This window comes from Guillardia theta, assembly GCF_000315625.1.
Source record: "Guillardia theta CCMP2712 unplaced genomic scaffold GUITHscaffold_36, whole genome shotgun sequence".
Classification (NCBI taxonomy): Eukaryota; class Cryptophyceae; order Pyrenomonadales; family Geminigeraceae; genus Guillardia; species Guillardia theta.
Genome location: NW_005434638.1, coordinates 189,300 through 208,916, shown reverse-complemented (window position 1 = coordinate 208,916; position 19,617 = coordinate 189,300). Strand labels below are relative to the sequence as shown.

Genomic DNA, 19,617 nt, shown 5'->3' with positions numbered 1-19,617 from the left:
CCGGGGAGTAAGAGTGAGTTCGCCTCAGGAAGGGGCTACTGAGGTTTTCTTGGAGGGAAGGACTCTTTTCAGCAACTGCCATTGCTCCGAGGCGGGTTTCATTCTTTCCCCGGCCATGCTCCCCTTGCGCCCCAAGCCAGCTCTGCGAGCGACGGCCCGTGGGCTGCACCCCCCCCCCCCCCCCCCCCCACCCACCCACATACACACAACCCCCCCCCCCCCCCCCCACCCACCCACATACACACAAACACACAGGTCGTCTCAGATGATTTGAATGTAGAAGGAATATATCTGCTCCCCTCAGATGATTTGAATGTAGAAGGAAAATATACCTGCTCTCCTCAGATGATTTGAATGTAGAAGGAATATATACCTGCTCTCCTCAGATGATTTGAATGTAGAAGGAATATATCTGTTCCCCTCAGATGATTTGAATGTAGAAGGAATGTAGAAGGAATGTGCGATGGACCAGGTTCGCAGTCGAAGGGGAGGTGAGACTGGGGCAGGATGGGCAGAGGGAGCTGGGAGAATGGGACCGGAAGAAGGAGCGAGAAGTAGTGGGAACGAGGGATAGAAGGTAGAATGATAATCAAGTTGAATCCTTGTGTATGTACCTTTGACTTATATTGCTTCTCAGAGGAGTGTGCCAGGGCGCCGGAAGGAATGCGGAAAGCATGTTCCCTTCGCATGGCCTTCACTGGCTTGATTCTCATTGCATCGTATTCAGAGGTTGGGAGGATTCTCTTGTTCATCGTCCTCGCATCTCACAATTTACAGGGGTTGGTGAGAGTGCATGATGCGAGAAGACCAGATCCCCGACCTCGTCTCACCTTTCAGGTCCTTCGGTTGGTGTGTGCCAGCCATACTGAAGGTCATGATTTCAGAAACAACGACTTGTATCCACGAATGAATTGATCGACCAAAAACCTGCCAGCCTACACTTGAGAGGAGGAGGGACCAGGAAATTTTTCACTCCCCTCAAATCTGCGGCGCTCTGGATCTATTTTTTGTTATCTTATTCATTGTTCTCGAAAACTTCCTACGCCGAGGAGCATGGGCACAGCCACGGGCATAGTCACGGGCATGAGCATGATCACGGCCACTCCCATGGCCACACAGATCTCATGGAAGGGTTGCTCTGGTGGAAAACTTTACAGCATTGGACAACAAAGTGGCCATCCCATTCCGCGCTACTTGCGACGGTCTTCGTGAGTTGCAGCAGCTTGTTTGTGATGCCCTTCCTGCCTTTTCTGCAAAACACTGGAGCTCACGCACCCCATGACACTGCACACCATGAAGAACCCCCTCCAATCAACATAAACAACAGCTTGCTCCTCAAGGTAGCTGATTCTTTCAACTCGCTCCCTCTCACTGATTGTCAGATGCTCATAAGCTTTGCTGTTGGAGGACTTCTTGGTGATGTGTTCCTGCACATGCTCCCTCACGCTTCAGCACATGCGCATTCGGATGCTGATGGTGTCAGCCAGGTATGACTCGTTGACGAAGTACAGAACATGCTGCTGGTTCTTAAACAAGCAGAATTGTTTCCCTCTGAATGATGATCGAAGCCGATTTGACTTCTACTTGTCTCAGGCACTGAACACTGGGATCCCAATATTAGTGGGCATGCTCATGTTTTACCTAGCAGAGAAGTTCATGGCGGCCTTGACAGGAACGATATGCTCATGGATGGCTCCAGCAGCAGCTGATTCCCTCGTTCTGCAGGGAACGGGAGCCACCAACATTCGCATACTCATTCTCACTCTCATTCGCACGTTATTGCCTGTGACACAGGTCGGACTCATGTCGTCAAGGTGACTCTTGTTTGTGTGTTTAGTACTCGGCTGACGGTGAACAGTGTGTCAACAAGTGTACTTCAGAAGAGCCTGCCGCAGCCAACCCCACTGCTGGAGGTACTCTGGAGTCTTGTTGAAAGGTCTGACATGAGTGTGGAAGAGGGGGATTGTTCGAGACCGTTCAGACAGAGGTTGGCTGCGTTGCAGAGCCAAGCGTAATCCCATCTCTCATGTGCATGCGGCGACAGCTGATGGTTGCTTCCAGATATGAAGCTATCTGCAATCGTTGCGAATCACTGATGAATCTCCCGAAAGAAATGTTGAAATTCAATGCGAAGCCTGCTGCGTGAGTGTTTTCGTCCCTGTTGGTTCTCGATGACACGTAAGCAGGTACTTGAATCTCTTAGCAGATCTTCTTCACAACTTCTCGGATGGCTTAGCGCTGGGGGTCGCTTTTGGAAAGGTGACCTGGGAGGGAACATGGAGAGAAGGTGACAACAGTTGCATGGCAGGGACATGGAATCTCAACAACACTAGGTGATGCATCTCAACTGTACTGTTACACGATCTCATGGCCTCGTAGCTGTCTTCTTCCACGAAGTCCCGCACAACATTGCAGACTTTGCGATCTTGATTCAGAATGGGTTTAGCCACAGCTCTGCCTTGTGGGCACAGGTGCGCGATTATTCTTTTCCTCCTCCTCCTCCTTACTGCTTACTCATCACCTTGCAGTGGGGCTCAGCGATGGGCGCCCTCCTTGGCTGTGTGGTTGGACTGCAGCTCCAGCAGCTGAAGGGTATGCAGGTACATTTCCTGCAGAATATGGGAGAGCATGTCATGACGATCGACATAGGGCTTCATAGCTGGCGGCTTCATCTACGTGGCGACAGTCGACATCATCCCCCTTATGCTTCAGGTCAGCTCGCTGAGCCCCAATGACCCTCTGAGCCCTCGAGGCAGGACACGACGTTTAGCACGACGCTACTGGAGACGCTCGCCATGGCCGTGGGAGTCTTGATGAATGTCGGCATGCTCGTCCTCGAGAACTCGGTCCCGGGGGCTTGCACGCACTAGCTCCCCGTCCTCGCCTCCCCCCCCCCGTCCCCTCCCCCATGCAATATATAAAAAAAGGAGTCGACCTGAGTAGGGCCACGGAGACTGTTTGGGGGGAGGAAGAGACATGCTAGTTAGTGGGGGGGATGGAGGGGAAGGGGTGAAAGGGAAGGGCGAGACGAGGAGGAGAAAGGGAGAGGCAAACGTAAGAAGGAGAAGAGAGAGACAGGAGGGAGATAGGTAGAGAACATAAGATTTCGTTGCTGCTGGAGTAAAATCTGAACTTGTGGTCGGAGTTGAGGTTGGGGAAGGAAGTGGAGCAGGAGGTGGAGGGAACATGCAAGTGATAAGTCAGAGCTCACCTAGTCCAACTGAAGTGTTTATACAGGCCGTCATGCTACCCCAGGGGAGCATGGAGCGAAATGTCTACCTGGTGGGGAGAATTCGCCCGATCAATTTGAGGGAGCAAAGCCTGGGACCTGGCAGGCAGGACTAGTAGCGTGCGGATGCTGTTACCTGACGAGTCTCTCAGATGTATCACAGTAACTGACACGAGCGTTACCTTGTCAAATCCAGAGACGGAGGAAAAGAAAGTTCACGACCTCGATTTTTGTTTTGATTCGTCAAACCCCGACAGGTCAAACCCCAACATGTGAGAGTAAGTCAACTGATCTCCTGTGATCTGCCAGCCCAGAGAATGCGGACAACGAGATTTTGTTTCAGCAACTTGGAACGAGGATTCTGTGAGAGAGAATGTTTGAATGATTGCATGTTGCTGTGCTCACATCGGACTAGGAGCGATGCACTAAAAGGATATCACGTGTGTGTGTTCTCCCATGGACACACTCAGACAGGAAAGACATACACGTTCATAGGTAGAGCAAGCTCCTCTCTCTTCTGAATAGCTGACAACCTGATCAAGGACAAGAGAAAGACCCAGGGTTGATCCCTCGACTCCTTGAAACAATGTGCAATATGATATCTCCTTTGTCCAGCTCACTGTCGATATGTTTCAGAATTGCAACAGAAGATAATTTACATGATGCTTATGATATATTTGGTTCTTTCTACGAAGTTCAAAATGAGAATGTGAGATGCCAGGAACAGCAAGATTGTACAGTGGTGACCTTGACAACAGATTTTCGACTGTCTCAAACGAGATTTTCATACCACGGGCCTCAAAGTATTCCCGTCTCTCCTCTGCCTTGTTCAAGTTGTGTGAATCGGCACAGATACGGTCCAACGGGACAATAGAAGGATTGACAAAGAAGAAGTTGGAAAACATCACTGATTGCGAAGACATGTTGAGTCAGGTGAATCGAAGTGAACGCACGTGTATACCGTCTGACATCTGACGGCACGACAGATGTTGCGATCGATCAGCTACATGGAGTTGTCGAGCAACACAGTGTTCACTGTTGAGTTTGTCAGGCGAGGAAGCAATCCCAAAAACGAGTATAGCAACTCAGACCATCTCGATTCTGCTGACCCAACTTCACTAGGGACCTTCCGATACACAAGATTCAGTTCGTCGACCTTGCAAGTACTCCCAGCGGTAACAAGACCTTCTAAGTGAAAGCCTAGAGATCACGGGGAGAGCAGGAAACGCCGAGCTACGATCGCACGTCTCATCCCTGGGCATTCACAAGAAGTCAAACACCCAAGAGAAATCTCTGCTAGCCTGGGCCAACGTGATGGCTGCCATAGCTGAAGCAGACCGAAGCCAGAAGGCAGGACAGAAGTCTAAGGTCAAAACCATCTCGATCCCCTCTTCTAACCCTGCTGTTCTCCCTCTCCTCTCTACTTGGTCCTGTATTGAGTCAGCCTCTTCTCCCAACTGCTCTTCCCTGTGGTTGACAACTCACTGTAGGTGTACATTCCATACCGCAGCTCGACCCTTACCAAAGCTCTGGAACAAAGTCTGTGCAAGAATTCAAGATCGTACATAATTGCTCATTTCAGCCCGTCTAGCTTTGTGAGAGCTATTGTGGTTGAGAAGAGCTGTGATGACATCGCTCAGGCATACAAACAATCCATGAACACGTTGCGCCACATCACACGAACTAGAGAGATCAAGCACGTCACTAAGAACGATGACATCTTGTTCCGGTGAGATGATAAGCCATGCTCAGCTGGTTGTCTGCTGACTGCAAGGGAAGTGATATGAAAGACCCGAGCTTTGTCCCTGCGGCAGGAGGAGGGTGGAGATGGGCCTACTGCATGAAAGTGAACGAAAGCTCGTCGGCACAGAAGTTAACAGAAACAAACACGAAACCTTAACAAGAATTTACATCTTCAAACATGAACAAGCGACCCTTGCACAAGAGTAGAATCGTGTGTTCCTCTCCTTCACTCTTCCTGCCCTTCTATCTCTTCCTCTATCTCTTCCTCGATGAACTCTTCGATGCTTTCGTTCAGGCTTGAATCTGTTCGCAAACAAACCATTAACTGTGCATCAGCGTCAGAAGAAGCACCTTGCGCACGAGATGAAGAGAGCTCGACCCGTTGAGATGCATCAGGGGCTGCAAGACGATCAGAAAGGACGGTCAAAACACAAGAAACAAATTATCACCCGAGTGCTGGGTTGCCATCTTATTACTTTCCCCGTCGCTCCCGTGCTTGCAATCGGTCTGCTGCTGGTGCTCATTAACCGTCCCATCCTCCTCGCCCTTAACCTTCCCAGCCTCCTCGCCCTTGTCCTTCCCAGCCTCCTCGCCCTTGTCCTTCCCAGCCTCCTCGCCCTTGTCCTTCCCAGCCTCCTCGCCCTTGTCCTTGACAACCTCCTGGCCCTTGTCCTTCCCAGCCTCCTCGCCCTTGTCCTTCCCAGCCTCCTCGCCCTTGTCCTTCCCAGCCTCCTCGCCCTTGTCCTTGACAGCCTCCTCGCCCTTGTCCTTCCCAGCCTCCTCGCCCTTGTCCTTGACAGCCTCCTCGCCCTTGTCCTTGACAGCCTCCTCGCCCTTATCCTTGACAGCCTCCTCGCCCTTGTCCTTGACAGCCTCCTCGCCCTTGTCCTTCCCAGCCTCCTCGCCCTTGTCCTTGACAGCCTCCTCGCCCTTATCCTTCCCAGCCTCCTCGCCCTTGTCCTTGACAGCCTCCTCGCCCTTGTCCTTGACAGCCTCCTCGCCCTTGTCCTTGACAGCCTCCTCGCCCTTGTCCTTCCCAGCCTCCTCGCCCTTGTCCTTGACAGCCTCCTCGCCCTTGTCCTTGACAGCCTCCTCGCCCTTGTCCTTCACAGCCTCCTCGCCCTTGTCCTTCCCAGCCTCCTCGCCCTTGTCCTTCCCAGCCTCCTCGCCCTTGTCCTTCCCAGCCTCCTCGCCCTTGTCCTTCCCAGCCTCCTCGCCCTTGTCCTTTCCCAAGCCCTCCTTCGCCCTTTGTTCTTTTCCAAGCCTTCTTCGCCCTTGGTCCTTGAACAGCCCTCCTCGCCCTTTGTCCCTTGACAGCCTCCTCGCCCTTGTCCTTGACAGCCTCCTCGCCCTTATCCTTCCCAAGCCTCCTCGCCCCTTGTCCCTTGACAGCCTCCTCGCCCTTGTCCTTGCCAGCCTCCTCGCCCTTGTCCTTGACAGCCTCCTCGCCCTTGTCCTTGACAGCCTCCTCGCCCTTGTCCTTGACAGCCTCCTCGCCCTTGTCCTTGACAGCCTCCTCGCCCTTGTCCTTCCCAGCCTCCTCGCCCTTGTCCTTCCCAGCCTCCTCGCCCTTGTCCTTGACAGCCTCCTCGCCCTTGTCCTTGACAGCCTCCTCGCCCTTGTCCTTGACAGCCTCCTCGCCCTTGTCCTTGACAGCCTCCTCGCCCTTGTCCTTCCCAGCCTCCTCGCCCTTGTCCTTCCCAGCCTCCTCGCCCTTGTCCTTCCCAGCCTCCTCGCCCTTGTCCTTGACAGCCTCCTCGCCCTTGTCCTTCCCAGCCTCCTCGCCGTTATCCCCGGGGGCTTCCTTGCTCATACTTTTGTCCACAGTCTCCTCACTTTGAAGCTTGGCATCCACCTTCTCCATCAGATTGGTTCTATCATTCTCCACCGACTTTGCTTCATTTTGGTTTGGTTTTTCTACCGAAGCTTCTGATGCCCCCCCTGGCCCCCCTTGCCCAGCTGGACTTGGGCTTGACCTCGCCACCTGATCTGGAGGAGGCTTCCCGGCGATGCGATGCGAGTTGATCCGCATGTGCAAGGGAAGCTTCGCCTCCTCTCCTGGCTTCCTCGACGTCGAGAAGCCGAATGACTCCTTCATCTTCAAGAACGGCCCCCCTCCTCCCCCCTTCTTCTTGTCTACCAGCTTCCGCGCAAAGTCCCCGCCCCATGGACTTGGCTCCCCAAACATCGAGGTCGACCCTCCGAACATTCCTGCCAAGCCTCCGCTTAGCGACCTCTCTTCCAGCTGCCTGCCTCCAGCTCGAGGTTTCTGCTTACAGTCCGTCAGACCTCCTCCTTCCCTTGACCTCCCCCTCACCGTCGAAGTCGCTGCTCCTGACCCAGAGCTTCCTCCTCCTGTCTTGCCTTCAGACGACGACACCGAAGCATCGGGTGTGTCTGCTGGATGCGAAGCAGTTTCATTCTGAGACTGCGCTACCACGGCTTGCTGGTCCTGCTGCGGCTTGACTTCCTGCTGCTGGTCCTGCTGTTGCTGGTGGTCCTGCTTGATCTCCTGCTCCAGCTGCTTCTGCTCCTGCGGCTTGATGTCCTCCTTCTCCTGCTGCTGCTGCGGCTTGACTTCCTCCTGCTTCTGCTCCTGCGGCTTGACCGCCTCCTCCTCCTCCAGCTCCAGCTGCTGCTGCTGGACCGCCTCCTGCTGCTGCGGCTTGACAGGCTGCTGCTGCGGCTCGTGCTGTTTGGCCTCCTCCTGCAGCTTGACCTCCTCCTGCTCCTGCTGCGGCTTGACCTCCTGCTGCTGCTTGACCTCCTTCTCCTGATCCTGCTCCTGCGGCTTGACTGCCTCCTGCTGCTCCTGCTGCTGCTGTCTGACCTCCTTCTCCTGCTTCTGCGGCTTGATCTCTTGCTCCTCCTCTAGCGGCTTGACTGCCTCCTGCTTCTGCTGCTGCGGCTTGACCGCTTCCTCCTGCTTCTGCTGCTGCGGCTTGATGTCCTCCTCCACCACCTGCTTCTGCTCGTGCTGTTTGATCTCCTCCTCCTCCTGCGGCTTGACCGCCTCCTCCTGCTCCTGCGGCTGCTGCTTCGTCTTCTGCAGTTTGACATCCTGCTCCTGCTGCTCCTGCGGCTTGACTTCCTCCTCCTTGTGCTCCTGCGGCTTGATCTCCTGCTCCTCCTCCTTCTGCTGTGGCTCGTGCGGTTTGACCTCCTCTTGATATTGAGGCCTGATTGCTAGATTATCACTATGCTGTGCTGTTTTGGATTCGTGTTCTTGAGCCTCTACAGCTGCCTGTACATTTTGATCGCCAGGCTTACTTCTTTCCGCTTCTAAAGGAGACTTAATAATGGTTTCTTTCATCGGATCATCGTGAAGATTCGCTTTTTTCTCCTGTTCCGAATCCTTGGCATTATGCTCGCCAGCCACGTTCTGTTGATCTTCCCGTGACTCTGACTTTGCAACATTCTCTTCCTGGGAATCGACCTCCAACCCTTCTGTATGGACGACAGCGTCCATTGTCTCCCCTACAGGTGTTCTGCCCTCGTCCTGAGCGAACCCCTTCAAGCCAGCCTTCGCAGAGGGAGAATCAAAAGCCACCCCTGCCCCCCCTTGCCCAGCTGGACTTGGGCTTGACCTCGCCACCTGATCTGGAGGAGGCTTCCCGGCGATGCGATGCGAGTTGATCCGCATGTGCAAGGGAAGCTTCGCCTCCTCTCCTGGCTTCCTCGACGTCGAGAAGCTGAATGACTCCTTCATCTTCAAGAACGGCCCCCCTCCTCCCCCCTTCTTCTTGTCTACCAGCTTCCGCGCAAAGTCCCCGCCCCATGGACTTGGCTCCCCAAACATCGAGGTCGACCCTCCGAACATTCCTGCCAAGCCTCCGCTTAGCGACCTCTCTTCCAGCTGCCTGCCTCCAGCTCGAGGTTTCTGCTTACAGTCCGTCAGACCTCCTCCTTCCCTTGACCTCCCCCTCACCGTCGAAGTCGCTGCTCCTGACCCAGAGCTTCCTCCTCCTGTCTTGCCTTCAGACGACGACACCGAAGCATCGGGTGTGTCTGCTGGATGCGAAGCAGTTTCATTCTGAGACTGCGCTACCACGGCTTGCTGGTCCTGCTGCGGCTTGACTTCCTGCTGCTGGTCCTGCTGTTGCTGGTGGTCCTGCTTGATCTCCTGCTCCAGCTGCTTCTGCTCCTGCGGCTTGATGTCCTCCTTCTCCTGCTGCTGCTGCGGCTTGACTTCCTCCTGCTTCTGCTCCTGCGGCTTGACCGCCTCCTCCTCCTCCAGCTCCAGCTGCTGCTGCTGGACCGCCTCCTGCTGCTGCGGCTTGACAGGCTGCTGCTGCGGCTCGTGCTGTTTGGCCTCCTCCTGCAGCTTGACCTCCTCCTGCTCCTGCTGCGGCTTGACCTCCTGCTTCTGCTCCTGCTCCTGCTGCGGCTTGACTGCCTCCTGCTGCTCCTGCTTCTGCGGCTTGATCTCTCGTTCAAACATTGGCTCTATCTTGCTCTCGGTCACCATTTCTTGCGCCTGCGGAGTCTTGATCTCGCGCCTGGCGTCTTGTTCGTGAGGCTTCTGCTCGGCATCTTCTGAACGGTCGCGAAGAATTTGCTCTGAGCACGGCTTGTCATGCATTTCAGAACGCTTGTGAGAGTCTGTGCTAGACTTGCCCTCCTGCTCTCCAGTCTTCGATCTCATCTCATCTCGATGCTCATCCACATTCACACTTTGCTTTCCCTGCTGGGATGAGCTCTCTTGCTGAACGTTGTCTTTAGGTTTCTCTTCAACAGCAGACGGTTTTGAGGGCTCTGTGCGCAACTTCGCAGGTTGTGAAAGAGTTTCGGACTTCAGCTGGGTCTCCAGTTGGACATTGGAGTTGCTCTCCTCGTCAGCTGCCTTGCTCTTGACCTCTTGCTCTTTCTCCTTCACAAGCTTTGTCTTTACCGGGGCTCCTTGGTCCTTGACAGCCAAGCTCTTTCCCGATTTCTCATTGACCGTTTTTGGACGAGGAGGCACTAGCACCTTGCTGGTTGATTTGCTCTTCGTAGGCAATACATCACTTAATTTCTTCTCTGGCCTCTTCGAGCTCCTGCTTTGATTGGTATCTTTGATCTTTGTGGAAACGCAAAGTTTGAGGTCAAGCAACAAAGGTAGGGATTTCGTTACCGGATGGTTCTCCGAGCTTTCATTCTTGAAAGATGAAATTGGCAAAGTGAGGGAATAATTTTCAAAAGAGAGTTTTGGTCTACCTGTGGTTGCTTAACATCTGCTGAGTTGGGCTCTTGTTCACCAGATATCTATTTCAAGTGTCAACGCGAATACACGAATGAAAGACACACGTACTTTACTCCGATTGGATCCAGTTTTTGAGCTGGAGATCGCACGCTGCCACCCAAATAGTCAATCAGTTTAAATGGCACTCCAAAATTTATAGGCAAACGGCGATTAAGCTACCTTCGAAATTGATGCTGAACTCTACGGGAAATCGATCAGAGCAAAGCTTTTGTCGGAGAGGACGGTGATATGCTCACCTTAATCTTCTTGACTTTGCTTTGACTCCCCGAGTCCGGACCTTCATCCTGCATCCATGCAGAAGTTCAGTCGCATTGAAAAACCTTGTTCTCTCCCGACCTGTGGTTTCTCTAGTCTGGCAGATTTTGGCCGCAATTTTGGAGTCTGCAAGTAACTTTTCTGCACTTGGTCTTTTGCTACAGACTTGGCTGCATGGAACTTGTTCTGTACAAAGTTCAGCTCTGGAAATGTCATCTGATGATAGTTTTTCACGTTTTCTGAAACAAGATGGCTCTTCTTGACCCGCAGGTCGGTTATCAGTTTCTCGTACTTTCTCTCTTGGTTCGACTTGGACGATGAGCGTTTCAGCACAACGAACTCGTACACAATCGGGATTTACCTTGCGAACCTCCTGCACTTCATCTTGAAACAAATCCTGAAGCAGCAGATAAACTCTCAGAGAGGAAAACGCGCAATAAATTCTCAGTCACGTTTGCGTTCAGCTGAGCACAACTCTCAATAGCTGACTTGATTGACAACTTCTCCTGGAAGCAACAGATCTCACACAACCAACAATAGAATTGAAAGAGCAACCTCGACACAAAATTGGTCAACTTGAGATTTCTGGGAATCAAACATAAAAACCGCGAATTGAGTTGGTCAGGTCGAAACAGACCTGAGTTGGGAGCCATGAAGAATATGTTGTGAACGACAGAGTATTCCACTGCAGTTCCACATCAAAATCGAACAGAAACCAAGAAGACAAAAGCAATCAGAGGGAAATCAACCTGTTCTTTCAGATCATTCAAATCAATTGAAAGATTATCCTCATTTAGTATAGACTCCATCATGCAAGCATGATTCCATTCGACATCTGCGAAATCAGATTCAGTTGTCGTGGCACAGGAGGCGAGCCAGATTCAAGGAAATGTTTCCTCGAAGAAAGAATCTCCCAAGGTAGATGTAATCACCTTGCACAGAAAAATTATGCTTGATAGTGCTCTCATCCTGTCATCATGATTTAAGAGGATCGAAGTGAAACATTCATCACTGACCTCCTTCAACTCTTCGACTGTCATTTTGAGCTTGTGGATCTGACAGATTCCATCTCGTCAATTTGGCAATAGATTGCGATCACGCAGAATATCACCTTCTTTGCGAGGTCGCTCGAAAATTCATTCAAGACCGACATCACTCCGTTCACTCGCAGGACTGGTTGATTTCAATCAGCAACAAGGTAGGCGAAGCTTTGTTCGACACCTGCAGAGTGTATCGCCGTTTCATGAGCATCCAGAAGTTCCCGTTGTCTCTCTTGCTTTCTCTGGATGAAAGAATGCTGAGTCCACAGCCTCGCACATGACTTTCGTCATTTGACAAACCTTCTTCTCCAACAAATCCTTGAGCTTCTCCTCGTAGATCTGGTCGACTTGTTTCGATTGCATCTCCAACTCGTCAACCTGAGCACGCATAGTTCTGATTGCATCTTGACTAATGATCCTCTTCTTCAATTTCTTCTCAATGTCGTCAATCAATAATCGCTAAAAAGAATTCAGCGTCGTCGGATTCAAACATGCACAAGTACCCTAGTGACGGCATCTGACTTCACAACGGCAGCATGGTGGGCCGGCGAAGTTGTCGGCCTCTTCTTCGAGACGGGACTGACTTGTTCAGTTTGACTCCTTGAACCTTTCATCTTTCTCTTCCTTCCTTCTGTCACAGTTCAAAAATCGAGTTTCCACGCCTTCACATAGAGAACATAGAGAGGAACAGCATCGTTGCAGCAAGAAAGGCCTCCATGATCTCTGTTTCTCTTCTGCTCCTCTCCCATTTTCGGCTCCTCTCTCGTCACAATGTCCTCTCCTCTACCACCGCATGACGAGGGAAACTGTTCTCCCGCCCGCCCATTTTTTGAGCGGTGGAATTGCTGCCCTCTAGGGTATTGAACTTTTCATATGGCAAGCGGGTGAGTGAAATTGCTGCCCCCGGACAGAATGATGGGAATGGGAGCGATGCTGGAAGAGTGAAGCAGAGGGGAGGAGGAAGGAGGAGACACGGAGTAGAGAAAGGCAGCAGACGCCTCCTCTACAGCCTCCCTTACGATGAACTTCGGTGGATTTGGAGGAGGAGGATTCGGTCAACAAGCAGGAGGTGGAGGATTCGGTCAAGCAGGAGGATTCGGTCAGCCTCAGGCAGGAGGAGGCTTTGGGCAGGGAGCTGGAGGAGGCTTTGGGCAGGCAGGAGGAGGCTTTGGGCAGGCAGGAGGAGGCTTTGGGCAGGCAGGAGCAGGAGGCTTTGGGCAGGGAGCAGGAGGAGGAGGAGGTCTCTCATCAAATGGCAGTGCTTTCCCATCGGCAGGGGGGGGATGGACGAACGAGGGAGGGGTGGATAGGTTCCTCCTGGGCAACGGACATAAATTCAGCGCTTCCTCCATGGCGTGGGGTCTCACGGAGAACCACCTTGCCGTGACGAGCTGGGAGGGAGACGTTCACGTCCTCTCTGTCAATGCTCAGAACAACTCGGTCGCCTCCGTCCAAGCAGCTCACAACCCTCCCATGAAGATGCCGCAACCGATCCTCTGCTCGGCATGGACGAGGAGCATGGAGCTCCTGTTGGGAACTTGCGAAGGGAAGCTGCTGGCATGGGACGTGCAGAAGGGAGCAAACGCCGGGGCTGTGGCTGAGAGAGGACGGCACGAAGGAGGCATCAAGTTCTGCAAGGCTCTGCACAACGAGGACGGCTGGTCGATCAACGGCATCCTGACAGGGTCGTGGGACAAGACGGTGGCGCTGTGGGACGTGCGACAGGGTAGCTTGCAGCCGATGTCGAAGATCAAAGTGCCGGGGAAAGTCTACGGGATGGATGTCTTGTGCCCGTACTTCCTAGTTGCCGGGAGTGACCGGCTGATCTCACTGCACGACGTGAGGAACGGGGCCCAGTGCGTCGCTTCCTTCCCCTCCTACTCGCCCCTCATGTTCCAGACGCGCTCTGCCTGCCTCATCAGCAACCTCAACAACGGGATGGAGCCTCAAGGCTTCGCTGTCGGCGGCATCAACGGCGAGCTGGGTGTCGTCATGCTGCGCCAGGGAGAGGGCCCCCAGCAGCGCAAGATCCTCCTCACCCAGCCGGCCATGGCAGGGCAGCCGCAAAGTTCCGCGCGAGCTGTGAATGTGGTGACTAGGATGCCTAATCACCCGAACCTTGTGGTTGCCGGAGGAGGTGACGGCCGCTTCACCGTTTGGAACGTGGGGCCGGTGGCAGCAGGAGGGCAGAAGGGATTCTTCGGGGACGGGACGCCTGAGTACAAGTCGGAGGATCCAAGGAACTCGCTCCCTCCTGCTACGAACCCGGCGATCCAAGCCAAGGTGAAGGACAGCGTTTCTTCCTGCTGCTGAACATGAAGGACAGGTCTGGCCCTCCATCTCCTGCCTCTCTTGGAGCCAGAAGCCAAACTCGCCTGCTATCATGGCGTTTGCCAACAGGTGCCACCGCTCCTCCTGCTATTTCTCCTTTGCACTAATCGCCATGCCCGCAGTTCTGACTCAAGCGGAGGAGCCCCGGACTACATGTCTTCGGATCAACATGTGGCGAGCCTTGAGAACATCGTGCGGTTTTGGATGCTCTGAGAAGATGTGAATACAAGAGCGCGGCAGGGACGGGATCGTCTGTTGTCTGTTGTTTTCATTCTCAATCGCAACATACCCGCATGTCTCGATTATGTTCTGCAAGATTTTGGTCAGAGAAAAGGAGGAATTCGAAAACTTCACCTCCTAGAAGCCAAGAATTCGTTGATCCGCTTCTTCAAATCTTCTGCAGGCTGCCAAAAGATTTCAGAATATACCAATATGAGCACGCCATGTCTGTTCTGCGCGTTGCGCCCACCAAACCCCTCTGCACCCACCCACCCAACCCCCCCCTTCCTCCCACTCTGGCCTCTTTCTCGGCCTCTATGGCAATCTCCCTTCCAGTCCTGCTCCACAAGTCAAGAGCGCGAGGACCTGGAGCATGTCGGGCGTCAGCTTCATCCTGTTGAAAGGGTCTGTCTCGTCACTGAGCAGGTGGCGCATGATCGCCTGCCTGTCCATGATGTTGCCTGCAGCACGAGTCACCGGAGTTGAGCAGCTGCGACGAGCTCGACCTGAGGTCGGCAAGATGACTGGGTCCGTCATGATGTCTTGAGTGATGGGATCGAGGAACCTGAGGATCATGAGAAAGGAGGAATGACTCCCCTCCTCTCACTCGTCCGGTGCCTCCTCGATCTTGGCGTCGAGCTCCATCTGATTCTGCTTCGATTCCTGAAGGACTTGCGTGTAGTCCTGCAGGAATGACGTCAGGGTCACGAAAGATGTTCATCAAGTCGTGGACCAGAAACTGCTGGCAGAAGGACTCATCCTCCAACGCGTGCGTCCTGATCAGTCGATAGACTTTAGCGAGGACCTGGCCGACACTGTCAGAGCATCTTTCAGCTTGAGAACCTCGTCACCTCGTGGTCGTAAGAACGCTCATCTCTCACCACCGCCAACGCAAACTTCTCATGCTTGGCAAGGTTCATGAAGACTTCAACCACCAGCGCCAAGAGCTCCTTGGGTTTGAAGTAACACTTCTCAGGATGTTGCACCTTCAGCTCGATGCAGCGAGGCCCTGCGATGGTCTTAATCACGTAGTTGAGCATGGCGGCCACTCGGTCAGCGAGCTCTGCACGGAGGAAGGGATCCAGCACATGCTTCGTCAACTTCTCCATCATCGTCAACACCTCTGTCGCTGCTTGAAGGCCCCAACCTGCCTGACCGTACATGGTCTGCAGGTGCTGCTCCGCCTGGTTCCGCTCCTCTTCCGACTTTGCATTCCATGCTTGAGTGTCGGCCTTCTCGAACTCAGTCTTCCGGATGTCAGCCAGCTTCAAGAGACCCTCGTCGATACAGTGGATGATATCGTTCAACATCATGTTGATAAAGCGAACAAACTCTGCGACGTTCTCGCTCTCTCTCTTCAGCGCTGTGATGTAATGAGGAAACTTCATGATGTACATGAGCAGCTCCGCCATGTAATGCCGGTAGTGAAACTTCTCGTAGAACTGGTTGTTGGAATAATCACGCCCTGTCACCTCAATGTCCACGTAGAAGCGGATGAGCGTCGGGACCAAGAACTTGCGCGCGATGTCATGCTCCTCGAAGAGGGTCGCAAGGGACCCTCCACCCAGCTCGAACCCTTCGTTCCTCCCTCGAGGTATCAAAAGGCTCATAACCTCCAGCAGTTTGCCTCGCAGGTAGGGATTCCTGATATATACATCGTTGGAAGAGAAGACCATGAGGAAGTTGAACAAGTCTTGCAGGATCGGCATGCCCATCAGCTCCAACGTCGGGATGTTCATCTGTGCTACCATCCTTAAGATGTCTGTCACTCCCTCCACGCAGAACTCAGGGATGGCTTTGAACATGGCTGAGGGCTTTGGCGGGAGAGGTAAGATAGTCGGAGGAGCGTCAGCAACCCGTAGCAACCATCGGGCTACCAGGCGAGCGAAGAGCAGGAGCTCGTCCACCAAGTTTGGATCCATCAGAACCTGAGAGGCTGTGAGCCGACAACGATGATGGACAAAGCTATGAGCATTACCACATCGTAGCATAACCTTCGCTCAACGAGTACAGAGATCTCAGCCATCTTCTCATGGACGTCATCTGCTGACTGATTGAGGCTATGGTTTCTCTCCTGCAGCTCTCGACTAATCTTGGCATAATCCTTGACTTGCTGGCTGAGGTGGACAATATTGAGGCAGCGAAGTGCCAAAAAGAAATATTCAGAGATAGTTCCAAAGTTCTTGCTAACTTCGATGTGCTCATCTTGCTCCAATTCCTCGTGATCTTCACCACCTTCACTGCGACCACAAGAACGTCAAGACAGGCTACAATCACACCCTCATTTCTTTACTTTTCTCCATGCGCATTTCCTCTAGTCGTTGCCAGACGAGTTTCATTGCTCAAGTCCATCCGATGCTTTGATAGCAGCCAACTGCACACGGTACTCAAGTCAGTGACCCAAGAAGAAAAACATTGAGCAAACACAATACAATCTTGTTGCACAAAACAGCTGTTTCGATCTCATGTACACTCACGTAGAATCAATCTTGTGCCATAATGCTTTTGGATGGTCCGGGTCGGCGAACGGTTTACAAAGTTTCAAAAGTACACTGAGAAGATTAAACAAGAAGCCTGTAGAGCTTGACCTAGCGACTCAAACGTCACTTCTTGACTATCGTACCCAACGTTTTCAGTACCGTGCCATGAGATATCCAACGTGGTATCCTAGCTTAAGCCGAATCTCATTGTGTTTCAAGACGGTCGAAATCCATGAAAACACTTCTTGTTGAGAATTCGAATCTTTGAGCATAATCTTCATCATGTTGAGGGTCTTGGCCTGAGAGGCCTGGCAGGAAAAGCAAACATCCGGTCAATGATCGACCTAAGTCAAAGTGTGACAAATTACCTGCAAGAAAGTTCGTACTTGTGAAACAGAGCTATCAATATCGAGCTTGGCTTTGTGGACGCAGTCGCTGAAGCAATCCTGACCGACAGGGTGACGAATGGGTTGTAGCTGTCCAGCCACAATCTGTGATTCCGGATAACAACTTAGCCTCAAGAAAGAGCCCAAGATTGTTTTCATCTCTATCATCTGAGCCATGTTGAAGCTTACTCCCTTTGGAGTCCAGTACTGCGACTCGAACAAGAACTTCATTGCTGCCTTGTTGCTGCACAGCTCTTCCATCATGAGGAACTCTGCTGCAGTGTTATCTGTCACTTGCTTCTTGGACAACCTTGAGATGATGTAGGGAATGACGCTATTCGAGTTTCCAAGTATCAGACTCTTCAGGCATCCGTGTGGAGTCGGATAATGCGGAAGCTCAAGGGACTCTAGCTTGCTCAGAAGCTCCTGAACGAAGCCTGGTGGAGCACGGAGTTGTCCACTCTCCTCAACCAACAGGAACAACTTCAAACTCGCGAAATCGGGAGGAGGAGCGCTCGCCCCTGCAAAGTTCCCTGGTTGGAGCAACACTAGCGCAGAGTATGAGATGCATTGACGCCTGACGTACTGCGCCCAGTCTTGATCCCCTGTTCAAAAGATCGTCAGTTCGGATAAGGACCACTGAGAGCCAAGAGGAGCGATACAAGCTTCCACCCACCGTATTGTGCAGCGCGCGAGAACGTCGAGACTAGGTAGAGAAAGACGTCCTTGCTCGAAGTCAACTTGGAGAGGAAGATTCCATCGATCTCATGGTGTTGAGGAGTAGATGAGACGTTGACTGACTCTCTGCAGTCCAAGACTTCGAGAAGTTGTCGACTGGTAGACATCCGCCGCGAGCAGTCCTCCGATCGTCCTTCGACACTCCTGCAAGAAAACTATTGAGCTGCAAGGAGGATCGGAAAGCTTCGTATCTGGATGCCTTCAAGACTTTCCACCATCATTTGTATCGTCTTGCAAGACTCGACCTCACATGTAGTCTTTCCACTACCATCTCATGCTCTGACCGACAGCGGACCGCATCCTCGGGATAACCACTCACGATCTGGCCATGGATCCCTCTCCATCTCAATCCTTGTCTCAGAATTCCCTTCCTTCGTAGTCTCCCATCGCCATCTTCTTCCTTCCTCTTCTACTCCTTCCCTCCCCTCCCCCCCTCCCCCGCATCTCTCCCCCCTCTGCCATTGGACAGCGCACAAAGCAGCATAGGGTACCCTTCTCGTTCTTGGTTCTCCCACCCCTCTTTCTTACTTTTAAAGTACCCCACCATCTCTATACATCAACCCCACCCTCAGGAATATGACCCTAAAACCTTGGATGTTGCTGCCCAAACATCTCACTATATCATGCACTAATCTTCATGGGTAATCATTGATGTCTCTCAGAATTGTCTATTTAAAATAGAGTAATAATAACAGTTATCTAAGTAAACCAGACAGACCCTCATCCCCAGCGACTCCTTCCGCTTCAGTTGAAGGAAATGCAAGGAATAGACTATCGAGAGGATATGCAGAGCAAGACACGGGAGAGAGGAGAGAGGAGATCAGATAAGAGACAGCGTGGTTAGCTAGGTAGAAGCCGATTGTGGGCTGTTGAGGATGACAACTCGGTCCTTAAGGGAGTTACAGTCCAGCTATCTTTGCTGTAAGATCTGAAGGACTGCAAGATATGCAGGAGCTTTCACTGAACTTCAGTACTGTGGTGTATTTCCTTGATCCTTGCTTTGTACAGGTTTTCAGGGCGCCGCAGATGCCCAGGAAGAGTAAGAGGTACCCTCCAGAGGTAGGAAAGGACCGCGGTCCATTCAGCGCCTGGTGATGCCCTGCCTTCAGGTGCTGGACTTTGCTGTGTACCTGGGGATCGACGTGGACAAGGAGGAAGACCTTATCTGGATAGCAGGTGGTCGAGGGATGGGCAGAGCCAGGTTGTATCCTGACATGATAGCAGAACAATGTCTGAGCGAAGAGCTGCCGGAGCCATGGACAGAGCATACAAGCTCTCGGGGAGACATCTACTTCTACAACAGGTGATGGGCTTCAGCTTCCAGCGGGAAGATAAGGTGACAGGTCACTCCAGTGAGACGGATGAGAGCACAGTGGAGCATCCGCTGTTCCACAAGTACAGGATGCTCTATGAGGAGAAGCGGCAGGAGAAGGTGAGATTGCACTTATTTCTTCGTGAGATTGCACTTGTTTCTTCGTGACCAACCTGTGTGTCTGTCATGTTTGCCGGAGAAGATGCTCTTTGTGCAGCATGCTGACGATGTTTCCTTGAAGCTCATCTCATCGGGCAAGTTCGATCAAAACCAGAGGAGAGCTTTCAGTATGATGATTCCCTCAAGCCTGTCACAATCAGCCACGAAGAGGTCAGTTGATGTTGGGAGACGCATATCATCTCTGAGAGCGATCTCCGACAGGTTCTGGACATGGCACAGTACTATGATGTTCACCCCCAGCATGTACATCTGCCACGTCAGATCGAGTGGTTGTGACTTTGCTCTTCGCAGGAATGTGACCTGTTGCAAATCGTCCGGGAGGCTGTCTTGGTGCCCTTCCTTGGATGTTTCGAGAGGTGATGCTTCCGGATACTAGCTGATTATCGATGATGACGATGATGATGATGATGATGATGATGATGATGATGATGATGATGGAGATGATGATGATGATGATGATGA

The 19,617-nt window shown here is 52.5% G+C and overlaps 5 protein-coding genes across 5 annotated transcripts; 3 read left to right on the top strand and 2 right to left on the bottom strand.

Annotated features, from left to right (window-relative positions):
• The first annotated feature begins 1,775 nt into the window (after nt 1-1,775).
• On the top strand, nt 1,776-2,933 carry GUITHDRAFT_87151 (hypothetical protein). Its single transcript, XM_005832125.1, has 10 exons — nt 1,776-1,814; nt 1,859-1,913; nt 1,957-2,011; nt 2,062-2,142; nt 2,187-2,259; nt 2,309-2,333; nt 2,380-2,471; nt 2,529-2,600; nt 2,650-2,712; nt 2,757-2,933. The coding sequence occupies exons 4-10, from the start codon at nt 2,096-2,098 to the stop codon at nt 2,868-2,870; spliced, it is 486 nt and encodes a 161-aa protein (XP_005832182.1). The 5' UTR covers nt 1,776-1,814; nt 1,859-1,913; nt 1,957-2,011; nt 2,062-2,095; the 3' UTR covers nt 2,871-2,933.
• A 2,360-nt stretch (nt 2,934-5,293) lies between these two features.
• Nucleotides 5,294-12,123, bottom strand: GUITHDRAFT_139125 (hypothetical protein; the record flags this gene model as incomplete). The annotated part of the gene is made up of 18 exons (XM_005832124.1): nt 5,294-5,371; nt 5,405-6,211; nt 6,261-10,031; nt 10,169-10,216; nt 10,263-10,304; nt 10,374-10,394; nt 10,451-10,498; nt 10,551-10,685; nt 10,831-10,866; nt 10,922-10,975; nt 11,107-11,154; nt 11,219-11,304; nt 11,402-11,438; nt 11,486-11,524; nt 11,581-11,642; nt 11,691-11,751; nt 11,810-11,968; nt 12,013-12,123. The coding sequence occupies 18 exons, from the start codon at nt 12,121-12,123 to the stop codon at nt 5,294-5,296; spliced, it is 5,643 nt and encodes a 1,880-aa protein (XP_005832181.1).
• Nucleotides 12,124-12,859: 736 nt separating this feature from the next.
• On the top strand, nt 12,860-14,053 carry GUITHDRAFT_108842 (hypothetical protein; the record flags this gene model as incomplete). The annotated part of the gene is made up of 3 exons (XM_005832123.1): nt 12,860-13,792; nt 13,836-13,909; nt 13,963-14,053. The coding sequence occupies 3 exons, from the start codon at nt 12,860-12,862 to the stop codon at nt 14,051-14,053; spliced, it is 1,098 nt and encodes a 365-aa protein (XP_005832180.1).
• Nucleotides 14,054-14,374: 321 nt separating this feature from the next.
• On the bottom strand, nt 14,375-15,735 carry GUITHDRAFT_87149 (hypothetical protein; the record flags this gene model as incomplete). The annotated part of the gene is made up of 5 exons (XM_005832122.1): nt 14,375-14,520; nt 14,566-14,624; nt 14,667-14,743; nt 14,793-14,864; nt 14,911-15,735. 5 exons carry the CDS (start codon nt 15,733-15,735, stop codon nt 14,375-14,377), a joined length of 1,179 nt encoding a protein of 392 aa, XP_005832179.1.
• A 2,873-nt stretch (nt 15,736-18,608) lies between these two features.
• GUITHDRAFT_108840 (hypothetical protein) lies at nt 18,609-19,515 on the top strand (the record flags this gene model as incomplete). The annotated part of the gene is made up of 5 exons (XM_005832121.1): nt 18,609-18,722; nt 18,773-18,842; nt 18,888-18,966; nt 19,017-19,095; nt 19,447-19,515. The coding sequence occupies 5 exons, from the start codon at nt 18,609-18,611 to the stop codon at nt 19,513-19,515; spliced, it is 411 nt and encodes a 136-aa protein (XP_005832178.1).
• Nucleotides 19,516-19,617: the final 102 nt, after the last annotated feature.

What these genes read in the sequence shown, in the direction of transcription:
- GUITHDRAFT_87151 (XM_005832125.1), top strand. Translation starts at nt 2,096, where the DNA reads ATGAATCTCCCGAAAGAAATGTTGAAATTCAATGCGAAGCCTGCTGC. An exon ending in TGGGGGTCGCTTTTGGAAAG is followed by an intron (nt 2,260 to 2,308) that starts GTGACCTGGGAG and finishes GTTGCATGGCAG; the next exon opens with GGACATGGAATCTCAACAAC. An exon ending in GCTCTGCCTTGTGGGCACAG is followed by an intron (nt 2,472 to 2,528) that starts GTGCGCGATTAT and finishes ATCACCTTGCAG; the next exon opens with TGGGGCTCAGCGATGGGCGC.